Source organism: Xenopus laevis, chromosome 1L (genome assembly GCF_017654675.1).
Source record: "Xenopus laevis strain J_2021 chromosome 1L, Xenopus_laevis_v10.1, whole genome shotgun sequence".
Taxonomy (NCBI): domain Eukaryota; kingdom Metazoa; phylum Chordata; class Amphibia; order Anura; family Pipidae; genus Xenopus; species Xenopus laevis.
In genome coordinates, this window is record NC_054371.1 from 30,725,569 (window position 1) to 30,738,348 (window position 12,780).

The 12,780-nt window shown below is 38.0% G+C and overlaps 1 protein-coding gene across 1 annotated transcript in view; it reads left to right on the forward strand.

The window, feature by feature from the left end:
- Positions 1-3,569: 3,569 nt before the first annotated feature.
- Positions 3,570-12,780, forward strand: part of LOC108719586 — a 44,207-nt gene continuing 34,996 nt past the window's right edge. Inside the window, exons 1-5 of the mRNA XM_018268519.2 lie at positions 3,570-4,129; positions 5,298-5,465; positions 7,406-7,503; positions 9,875-9,934; positions 12,507-12,590. Of these exons, the coding sequence (XP_018124008.1) occupies positions 3,721-4,129; positions 5,298-5,465; positions 7,406-7,503; positions 9,875-9,934; positions 12,507-12,590 (819 nt within the window). The 5' untranslated portion in view covers positions 3,570-3,720. The remainder of the gene's footprint in view (positions 4,130-5,297; positions 5,466-7,405; positions 7,504-9,874; positions 9,935-12,506; positions 12,591-12,780) is intronic.

Below are 12,780 nucleotides of genomic sequence, written 5' to 3' on the forward strand. Positions count from 1 at the left end.
TAAGTACTAAAAACAGCTGATCTTTGCATGTATGTTTTCACTTTGCTCCTTGCACACTACTACTACTGCTAGTACTAATAAACATTTAATTGCATGTCAGTAACAGGTAAAAGGTTTCTTGTAGAATGTAGACATTTATCTATTAAGGTGTAGTATTAAATTGAAAGAGTAAGATAAATTCAGGCAGTTGTAAAATGTCTTACTCTTGCTGTGAAGGTAAAAGAGGAAATATTACACAGCCTAGGCAGCAGCTGAATTACAGACACTCAGGAAGCCATGAGTAACAGGAAGGCAGTGAGGTAGAACATGTGAGTACAGGTCTAGCTGAAGCTTATTGGAATAGCTGACAGAGGACATTACTAAACTAAAGGCAACTAAAGCAACGAGTTCTTTTGCTGTAGCATCCAGGACATCAAGGGACAACAGATGCCCCAGTAAGAGAGTGAAATAACAGTTTAAGGGGGTGATGTAATTAAAAACACTAATTTTGTCCAGGGGCAGTAACCTATATCAACCAATAAGCAGGTAGAATTTCCTGGTCACATGTTTAAAATCAAACATCTTATTGGTTGCTATGGAATACTGCTCCTGGGCAAACTTAGTGCCTTTTATTACATATAGGGGTAAGAATCTCAAACAGAATAAGATTTTAGTAGTTGCACATAGTATGCTTTAGTACAGTTGCAAGTAGCTAATGTTGCATAGCTTGTTCTCTAGCAGCTGGCCTAAGCTTTTGTAACAGTTGTTGGTCAATGCTTCTAAAGTTTCACGTGATAAACCAGGAGATAACCTTTTCTCACTGAATTGAATCAGGCCCTATGACTCGAATGAGAGAAATGATAGAATGAATTTATTGTTGGCCAATGGAAGGGCAGTGAGTTCTTCAGACAGATGATCTACAGTATGTGGAGAGTAGTGACGGGACCATATACAGTATCTCGGCATAAGTAAGAAATTAATGGTGGTGTTACGCATCAAGAGTGCTGTGTTACGCATCAAGAGTGCTATTACAAAATCTTATATAACTGGTATCTAACCCCTTCAAGATTATCAAAAATGTACTCTGGAGCTTCAAATTCCTGTTGGAGATGTGACAAGGACATAGGAGATATGCTCCATATTTGGTGGTCATGTGACAAAATACAGAGATTTTGGCTTAATGTGAGATCTTTGATCACAGAAATAACACGACAAAATATTCCACAGTCTCCGGAAGCTATGCTGCTGAATCTATATGGAAAACTTCCAAATAAAAATATAGAATTTCTGACTTTCCAAATACTGAATGCTTGCAGACTTTTGAAATTGGAAAAAACAAGAAGTCCCTAGTATTACCCAAGTACAAAGAGACGTGACCAACAATTTAGGATATGAAGAAGCAGTACCGAGGAATTTAAGGGGGAAAAAAACAGTTTTGGAAGCTCAAAAACTTTGGATGTCTAAGGTCAATATCTAATTTATTTACAGCTTATATGTATTGTATGAATGGTAATTACCCTGAGAGTCATGCAGATATAATACAGGTTACACTACCCTTACCCTTACTATTTTTTTTTTCTGTTTGTTTGTTTGTTTAATTGTGTGTATATTATTTTGGCTAATGTAATAAGTATGCAATGTTTTGAACCATTATATGCCATATAATGATTTTATTGTTGAAAACTAATAAAAATTGTCAGGATAAAAAAAAAAAAAAAAGAAATTAATGGTGACCTGTACTTTTAAAACCTGTAGAAGTCTGAGCTAAAAGGGACTATCCCTATTTGGCTTGCTTGTATGTATTAGAGAAGGTGTAACCACTAACCAGATAATTAATCCCTAACTAGGTTAAAATTGTCACTTGGGCCACGAATTAAGTTGAGACACCTCCTCGTGTGAATGAGAGGTAAAGACAAATGAAAAGGAAGAGCAAGCGACATGTCTGCGCTAACCTGCAACATAATATAAAGATGAGTTTTCTCTAACTTCGAGACAAATGACAAACTTGTGTCCTGTGAGCATATGCTAATACAGTAATTACCCTTTTCACAGAAAACCTATTCACCAAAGCAGATTTTTTTCTGTTTCTCCATTGATGACTTGAGTTCAAGTTGAGTCACACACACACTATTGAGTGAGCGCTGAATGGAGCACAAAAACCTGCACTTTTTCAGTAAATACAGTGCTGCCTGTATTATTACACCTTTGAGTTTATTTTTAGTATGTTATAGAATGGCCTATTGCTAGCAATGTTTCAATTGGTCTTCATTATTTCTTTTGTATAAGTTTTTAATTATTTGCCCCCATCTTCTGACTCTTCCCAGCTTTCGAATGGGGGTCACTGACCCCATCTTAAAACAAATGCTCTGTAAGGCTACAGATTTATTGTAATTGCTAAAAAAACGGCGAAAAATTCGCAAAACGTCACCAGCGTCGTTTTTTGACGCCGGTGTCCATTTTAGTCGCTGGCGTCTGTTTTTTCCAATTTTTTTGTGACACGGGCGAATTTTTTCAGGGGTTTCGCGAATTTATTCGCTGGCGACAAAGCGCGTTCCATTGTCTTGTTTCTTCGTACACAAGTTTGTTTTCTTCAAAAAAAAATTAAAAGACTAAAAGGATTAAAAAAAAACCTTTAAAATCCTGCACAAATAAAGAGCAAAAAATAAACATTCAGACAAGTCAGTTGCCTTTTCTGCAATTCATTTTCATGACCCTTATGCTTAACTGGCAATAAATAGGCCCCTAAGTACAGTATATGTTCTTTTGTAAGGCATCCACTTGACTACTTCTGCTTCCAAAAAAAGAAATTGGGGACAGAAATGGATAATTTTTCTGTTTAATAAAAAACAAGGATTTTTTGCATCATACAAGTAGACACTATGGGGCATAATTTACTAAAGGGAAAAAGTTAAAGTTGTATGCATTTTTTTCAAAAACAAAAATTCACCACAACATCTGCAATTTACTAAAATTCACGTGCAATGAATTTGAGCAGTGATCCAGATTCACATGTTATTGCTAGACAAAAAAAGCACCAATGTGTATTTTCACCAAGCGTAAATTTTCTAAGTCCATGCTGGGGAACTAGCAACATTGGGGTAACTATAGAGGAAGCAGACCCCTCAGTCGCAGGGGGGTCTGGGGAAAATTCCCCTCACAAGAACAAGGCAGGGGAAGACCTATGTGCGCTCTTGTTATGCCCCTGACTACCAATATAAAGATAGAGCAACTACTGTTGTATCTCATTATCTATGCTGTGCCCTCTATGCTAATATATGCCTTTGCTTTATGGAGTACATTTGCCAGCAGATTTTCCCCACTACAAATGTGAGTGCAAAATGTGCAATATGTCAGCAAAATGATGGCATATAATAATTGCAATGGTATAAGTACAAGATGGTAGAAGATTTTACAAGTAAATATACAATGTCACCAAAAAATACATACAAAATTATTTGTTAATCATTTGTTAATCATTATCCATGTCATCAAATTGCTAACAGTATCAGTTTATTTCCTTATTGTTGTTCTGGCCTCACAGGCTATTTACTCTTAACTGCACCTTTCTGCACATGGAATACACTCCCTTTCTGCTGCTGCTCGGCATTCATTCTGCCCTCAGTTTCCCCAGGTGAAAGGTATTTTAACGCTCAGTCACAGATCATGTTCAGTTGATAAAAAGCTTTTTTTTGTTTTTCATTGGATTGGCGAGAAAAACATTTATAGCTTTTGCCTTGCACAATGGAACCTGCTCCTAAGAAAGCCAAACTATCCAATGTCCTGATTCGCCTGTGTGATGCCTTCACTCGTACTGACGGAAACATTATTTGCCCTCTCATCAAAGCAGAAAACTCCGTCCGTGTTCTCTACAAACTGCAGAAAAAGGTTTTACTCAGAATTGTTCAGAAAGCTGGTGCCGCAAATAGGCTCACTGACCCAACCTTTCTGTGGAAATCAGCAGCCTCGGGCAGGAAGATGGAAGGCAATTTATTTGTTGAATATTCCACTTCTCAGAGTTTTAAGGAAAACAACCTGAAACAATACCAGAAAACAATGGCACAGAAATTGACAGAGGAGTCAAAAGTAAAACACGTTTTGATTGATTGTGTTAGAGACACAGAAGAGATAATTCCACAGCCGATAATCTCAGGTACAGTGTTTTCATCTCCTGTATTCCTAATTTCTTTGTTTGTTGAAAGAGATTATTCATGTTTATTGGCCTAAATTATAGAAAGTGAAACTGTACATCTGTACAGTGTTTATAGAATAAAAGTATATCTTTAGTTAATTGTTAAGTAAGTTGCTTCAAGATAAGATCATTATATTTCAGTTCTTTTCTTGAAGTCTTTGGAACTGTCACTGCTAAAATGTTAGGGGTTATTTGTCAAACTCCGAATACAAAAATCATGAAAAATTGGGATATTTTTGACCAAAAAAACAAAATCAGTCCTGTAGAACTCAATTACAATGGTCTCATTTCAATATCATAGTGCACGTTGAGTTCCGGGCAAAGATCAGATTATTTTGAATTTTGGTGGGAAAATCTGCCTTTTTGGCGGGAAGATCTTACTTTGGATGGGAAAATCCATTTTTTTTCAGATGTTTTGCCTGAATCGATTTTAGTAAACCATTTCTATGATAAATAAGGTCCAATTGGCAATTCGGAGTTGGTCGGACTTTTTTCATAGAAATAATGAGATAACTTCGGACTTTGATAAATAACCCTCCTTAGTGTAAGCGCTATAAATACACACACATGCTTATACAGTAGGTGCATGGTGTTAATTGCAACATTCTATTTTTTTTGTTTCTGCTGTGTGCACAAAGGAATCAGAATACAAATGTGAATGGATAATTGTACAAACAAATATTTAAAATATAGAATAATGTTGCCTGGAAATCTGAAGAAAATTGTACTTTACTTTACTAACTGGAAATATCTTCCTTCTGGAATCAATATAAAGGGCTGGTAATCCTGGCTTGTTTATTTGGGTAGAGAACAAAAAATTAAGGATTAAATAACCTACACTTCAAGCCACTGCAGCTGTATGTAAGTTTGTCACTTTACAAGCAAACATATCAGCTCTGGTGTCTGACGGACACTTAAGATCCTAGGTTGCTTTGTGCTTTCTGAGGGCAAATCTGCCTAGAAGTTTGGGTGGCTGTGCTACTAAAAATTTCCCTTGAAACTGAGTTGTGATATTGCAATTGATCTAAAAACATGTTGGATTCAGAAATTCTCTGAAAGTGTTTCCTCCGATGTTCTGCCAAGTTCGGCCAGTAGTAGTAGTTCATAAGAGCCGTTATTTCCTTTCTAGAAACCAGTTTTGAACTCCACAAGCTTAAACTGTGCTATGAAGGCCTTATGGAAATCTCCAAAGAGTTTGACAAAGAACCGGATCTTATTGTAGCCGCTGATACCATCAAATCCAATTTAGACGATTTAAGAGGACAATATACAAAGTTTGCAGTTCTGTCTCAGAATGGTAAGTCTGGCTTAAATATGTACTCAAATATATGAATGTAGTGGTGTTGTTTTTCCCATTTACAAGAGTTAAAGTTGTTATTAGCATATCAATGATACATTTGTAAAATTTGAGTTTTTTGCCCCAAAAACCCGAACCAGATAAATTGAAGGTTGATTAAATAATCCCCTAAGTATTTGAGTTTCCCAGTGGATGTAAACAAGTTGCCCTTTGTTCATTAAAGAACAGTAAACCACATGAAAAGTATTAGAGGCTTCTTTACACATTATAGAAGTGTCCAGGCATATTTTATACATCCCCTGTTCCCCATGAGTGTGTTAAAGAGGACCCGTCACCCAAAAAAATATTCCAGATCCTATGTCATCATGTTAATCAAGCAAAATGAACTTCAATTACATTGTATAAATTATTTGAATCTTGTTTTCATCAGTCTGGAGCTAATTCTAATTATAGAAGTCAGGCAGGCAGGAGCCAGTTTGTGGACACTGTTATTAAGACAAGCCTTGTATCATTCCAGAATCTTGTTTGTGCACCAGAATGGGGGATCTGATGTCCATCCCCATGCCCTGGCTACACAATTAAATGGTGAAGAGGATTGGGCAGAGCAGTGACATCTAGGAAGTGCTGAATGGAAAGTGAAAGTAATAGAGGAGGGGCGGGCAATATTTGATTGACAGCTGAGATTTTTAAATGAGTTTACAACAGCTATGGATGCTTTAATAAACAAAGGGATTTGGATTTCATGTGTAATTAGAAAAGGACTTTTATTATACAGTTTTTTATGTCTGGGTGACATGTCCATTTAAAACAAAATAGAGGTCAATGGATTTCAATGCCAAACAAGTGTGACACAGTTCTTATTATTACCAACATGCCAAACATATGAAAAATAAACTAGTCTTTCAGGTGGGCAGAAAAGGCATTTTATTTTTGGTCACAAGCACCAGAGAGGCAACAATTGTAAGACATTTTATTATATGCAACATGGATGTCCAACCGCCAGTTCTCAGCTGCTGCATCCTTCTGCCAGATAAAGGCATTCATATGAACCCAGGAAATGGTGGTACAACCATAGCTGGGGGTTTGGGCATTCATAATTTGTGTATCCCTCCACCCAAAAGGGGGTTTAGTGGGGCATTCATAAAAGTTGACCTTCACCCAACTGCTCCCAATCTTCACCCGAACTAAACCCTACTAGCACCTCTATTTATAGACCCATGCCTGACCTGACCAGTCTGACATCACAAAACAGGGTGGGGCAGGCCAGGTAAACTTCTGTATATGTGGCTGCTAGAAGCAGAAGCCATTACAACCCATAAACAGTCTGCGGATGTTAGCCCAAACCCGCCCAACCCATGGGTGTCGGACTAGCCCACACATCACTAGTGCATTCCCCCCTCAGATGGTGGTTGCAGGTTTGTTGCTTTGATAGGACCCCCACAACTGTATATAACCATTTAACCACTTCTATGCCCATACAACCTCTTCTATGTTCGTTTTGTGCGAAATTTTACGGAATGTTACTAGACTCCTAATTATTTTCCCTTAGCAAAAGGCAGGCATGGATCTGAAAAAAGCATAATTTAAGATGACATGAGCATAGATTTCAGAGTAAGAGGCTAGTAGGTGGTTATGTTGAGATAACATTTCTTACATTTTTCAAAAAAAAAAAAAAAGAAAAAAAAAAAATTGGCTACCTAGTAGGTAGGAAGCCAAAATATTCAAATGCAGAAAACATGAGAGAGTTTAGGAAGTTGCACATGGTTTTATTCGCAGAAGGCTCAAGTATTAATAAATCAGTTCCTTTGTGGCTACCAGACTGAAGATAAACTGAACATGGAGTTGGGTTTTAGCCTTTCTGTGCCATCAGATAACAGGTACAACAACAGAAGGCTAAGGATTACATGCATGGACTATTACTATTTTTTTTCATATTTTAGGAAAAGGGAAGAGCTTCATCCTTAACCTGCTCTTACTCCTAACAGCGGATAATGAAAAAGAATATAGGCAAAATAATCAGAACTTAAAGTTGCCATATGTTGTATAATAACATATAATGAAAGAAGTTTTTTGGTGTATTCGATTGATCGAACGAACGATCGAATAGAAATCGTTTGAATCTACAAATCGTTCAAATCGAACGTTTCGAACGATTTAATTGATCGAACGATTTCTATGCGATCATCCGTTCGACCTTGTAAGCCAAATGTGTCAGCCCATGTTGTAAAAGTAGAACAGGGTTTGATTCTTTCTACCAATCACAAAGGCAGCTTCCAAAAGGGCCAACTACATGACACCCAAGTTCAATATATATGGACCAATCCAGCCCTGAAATATAATAGGGCCAATCACGTTTGTGAAAGTTCTCATTCATCCAGGTCATGGTATATCTATAGAAATAAGTCAAATCAACTGGACTTGCTCTGTTTTTCTTGAAGACATTTCAGCAGTCATCCAACTGGCTTTCTCACTGGCTTTCTAAGCTGGAAATAGAGGTCTACAGGGAACCTACCCACACAGGCCAGCACCTGCTGTTTGACTCCCACCATACACTAGATCACAAACTGGGGGTCATTAAAACTCTACATCACAGACCAGACAAGATCCCCACCAGCACAGAGGCTAAGCTGAAAGAAAGGGGAACATCTCAGAGGGGCCCTGAAGACATGTGGGTATCCAGATTGGGCTTTTGTGAAAACTGGTAGAAAAAGAAGCAATAACACCAAGACTACCGGTGAAGGTGGAAAACAGGACAGGAGAAAGAACTTGGTCCTTCCATATGTAGCTGGGGTGTCGACAAAACGTAGAAGGATTTTTAATAAACACCACATCCCTGTCTGCTTTAAACCCAGCAACACTCTGAGGCAGCAACTAGTTCACCCAAAAGACCCAACCCCAAAGCACAAGAAGAGTAACATTGTGTATGCAATGCAGTGAGGAATGCTCAGATTTGTATGTGGGGGAAACCAAACAACAGTTACACCAGCGTTTGGTGCAGCACAGAAGAGCCAGCTCCTATGGTCAGAACTCAGCCGTGTACCTACATCTAAAAGAAAAAGGACACACGTTTGAAGACTGCCAAGTCCAGATTCTAGACCGGAAGAGTGACTGGTTTAAAAGAGGTGTTAAAGAAGCCATATATGTAAAAATTGAAAAACCAAGTTTGAATAGAGGCGGGAGGTGCGACATCAATGGTCTGCCACATACAATGCTGTTTTGGCACCTCTCCCTGGAAGGTTTAATAACACATCAAAGCTCCAATCTTGCTAATACAATCAACACCTAATTTAATGACATCATTGTGGATTATGATAAACAGATGATGCTGATTGGAGCAACATTCCAGAGGATATATAGCGAAGCAAGATCCTATGTACAAATTATTCTGAATTGAGAAAGCCAGGGGCATGACTGGTGAAATTTCTTCAAGAATACACACAGCAACTCCAGTTGATTTGGCTTATTTCTATAAATATAGGGTCAATCACAGCTAATACTGCTTGGCCAATAGCGTGCCATTATGTGGGCATGCTCAGTTTAGTTTTAATGTAGAATCCAAACAGTGTACAGCTCTTAAAGTGGGTCTTGGGGCTAACTATATGTATTGTTTTACAGAGGATTCTTGTTTGTTTGTCCTTACAGTAGGGGTCAATTACCCCGCTAGCGCCAGACCAGTGTGAGTGGTCATGTGTACTGCACATACGTGTGGGCATATGATTTTGGTGCCACACAATGTGACATCACAATGTGTGCATAATTTGCAGCACACTCTCATTTGTGCTTGCGTGTGCCCCAACATGGCTGCCTGCACTGCGACTTCCCTCCCGATGTGGACAGCCTAGCTCTGGTGGGGCAATTTAGACAAAAAAGAACTATTGTTTCCCCAAATCGGAGTCTGGTGGAGGAGGTTATTTCATGTTACAGGTGCACTTTAAGTCTGCTAAAAGCATTAAGAAAAACCCCCAGCAGGATTGCTTTGCCATAAAAGTGGATATGTGTAGCTTAGTTACCATGAAGTACAAGCTCTTGTTTTATTATTACACAGAAAAGGAAAGTCATCTTTAACATTAGAATTATATGCTTATAACGGGAGATGGTCTTCCTGTAATTCGGAGCTTTCTGGATAATGAGTTTCTTACCTGTGCTACCTTTTCTCTTTATGGTACAACTCACCAATACAGCACTTCTAAGTGACAACCAGCCATGGCTACATTCTAGATTTTTCAATATTACAGGCCTTGTAACCTTGATTCTTTATTTATAAGGACTATAGTAACTCCTCAAAATTACAAAGAAGTGCAATTTGTAAGTACGATGAATGCATGAACAATGTTACAGTCGCTATGAACTCCTCATACTCATATTTCTTGACATTTTAACTTTATACTTTTTGCCTGTTTAAACTGTAGAATATTGAAGAAAACAAAACAGTGGAAGAGACTGAAGAAGATGAATATCTGCCAGATGTGGTAAAACAAGATGATAAATCAATTTACCATGAAATGTAGTGCAATACTGTGCCATTACAAAAGCACTAAGTACAAGCAGTTTATTGGAAAAGTGTTGAGAAAATGAGAATGAATGGGGTTAAAGGTTCAGGATATAGAATTAGGGATGGCACCCACTATGCATATCCTGGTGAATTTACCAGCAAAAAATGTGTGATTAACTCTTAAAATACAAAAAGATAAGGGATGGTGTAGGAGGAAATTTATGTCTGTTGACAAGTAGCACTTTAACACCCTGGTTTCATAACGATGATATAATTTTCTTATAAGTAGACAGATAACCCCTTAAGTGATGACGATCATAACATCTATGGGGTAAACCTGGAAGTACCAGCTTGTCATTATTATAGATTCTTCATTTCTAGGTTACTTTATATTAACACCCAAATTAGAAATTCCCTTGCAACTTACAATCTGAGTCCAAGACCAAGATAACCATGGCAACTCACAATTTGATTTAAATAATTATCTGTTGCACTGAAACAGTTCTATGCATATTGTGGAGTGTTGAAAATAGTTTTGAGACAATCAGCAAGGTCCTTAGAAGAGAGGCTGGTAGGTTTAGGAAATGGCTAATGGGGCAAAGTAGGATAATATGTAGTAGGTGTTGTGGCTGCTTGTTTGGGAAACACCACTGTCTTGGAGGAAAGTGAACCGAAAAGAAGGCATTTAAGCTGCATTATATGTGTTGCAGAGGGATACCCAACACAGGAAGGGTTACTATTCCCTCTCAGTCAAGTAATTAAGTGGCAGCTGAAAGAGGAGCTACCTGGAAATGTAAAAGGGCTGTGTTCTCACACCTCAGAGCTCTCCGGACACCTCCTTGAGTGGAGGGACGTGTGGTGCTGCTGGGAGAGACAGTGCCTGACAGAGGGGGTCTTGCTGCCAGTAAGAGTGTTGCAGAGGTTGGTGGGGGAATAAATGTTAAGAAACTAGTGAGTTTCAATCCCTTGAGGGGAGAAGGGACTGTCAGAGGTTAGTGAGCCTGAGTCCCAGGAGGGGAAGGCAGCGGGGCTGAGTGAGAAGCCTGAATACTCTGAAGTTCCAGAGAGTGAGATTTTCCCTGAATAGTGAGAAACCCAGAGTGGGTAAAGTCTTGAATGAGTGTTGTTACAAAGATAATGAACTGTCTTTGTGTACCTTAAGTTAAGTTGGGAAAAATTGGTCTGAATAAAACAGTGTTTTGTCCTGAAGACGTGATCCCTGTCTTTATAGGAATTGTTCAGTGTAAAAACAAAAACTGGTTAAATAGATAGGCTGTGTAAAATAAAAAATGTATACAATATAGTTAGTAATGTATAATGTAAAAAAATGTATATAAAATGTAATGTATAAAGGCTGGAGTGACTGGATGTGTAACATAATAGCCAGAACAGTACTTCCTGCTTTTCAGCTCTCTAACTCCGAGTTAGTCAGCAACTATAAGGGGGGCCACATGGGTCATAACTGTTCCGTGAGTTTGCAATTGATCCTCAGCATTCAGCTCAGATGCAAAAGCAACAGTTATGACCCACGTGGCCCCTCATCAAGTGACTGATTGGTTACTGCCTGGTAACCAATCAGTGGAAAGCAAGTGAGCTGCAAAGCCAGAAGTAGTGTTCTGGCTATTATGTTACACATCCAGTCACTCCAGACTTTATACATTACATTTTGGCTAACTAACTAAATTTTTTTATTTTACACATACTTCTATTTACCCAGTTTTTATTTTTACACTGAACTGTTCCTTTAAGCTCCAGATCCTACGCTTACCTGCCTACCAAATGCTAATTCCCCAGAAAGCGCATGTGCAGGCGGGTGGCTTGTTACAATACCCTACCTGTATATTCTTTACAGATCCAGCAGGTGTAGTTTGCTCATCTGGCTCAATTCACATTCAATCATTTTATCTACTAAAATATTTTTTTCTTTATACACATGTGCATTGTGTGAATCAATAAAGACGGCTCCATCATTATGCAAAATATATTGGTGTAGAATAAAAGTCAACAATCTCTGCTGCAAACAAACTGTTTTAATGACACAACATGTTTTGGGCTGTGCTTTTTTCAATTGTTACATGTTTCAAATCACACAAACAGTTTAGCCACAATACCTCAACCCCCAAATTACTGTGATTGGTTGTGCCTATGCTAGATGGGTATATTAAAGTCTGGCCACAGTATGTAGTTCAGATATGCACCATAACTGCATGACTGGCTCCAATAGATGGAAACAGTGGACACAGAGAGATTTGCTGAATTACAATCCAGATCCCAGTGCACAAATGCATGAACTGCTTCATCAACGTGTATTCCCTTACGGATGATATATATGCTCATGGGCAGGTACTTTTTTACAAGATGTACAAGGTCTAGTAGATTAAAGTGTTAGTATTTCAATCTCACGTACAAGAAACTCGTTTGTTTGCAATCCTGTAAAATAAAATACTTGGGAAATAGGGGAAATAACAGATTTTTATAAAAATCATTATTATACACAAGAAAAAAAACATTCTTCACAAACATAATAATAATGCTAATTTTTACTTTAGGTAAAAGATGTTCTAAAAACAGCAGCAGACAAGAAACAACTTGCCAGAGCTGTAATAGAACCTTTGTGCTGTCGGCTCCCAAGGGTAAGTCCTACACATTGTCACTTTCAAGAAACTCAGGGTAATTGTATAGGATTATCTTTTACTGAACCATAAAGCGATCACTTTCAAAACTTGAGACAAACATGTTTACAAAAACATGAGATTTAGGGCATATGGTACTTATATCACTAAGAACACTTTGCTAAATTCCTGATATATGTGACAATTATGA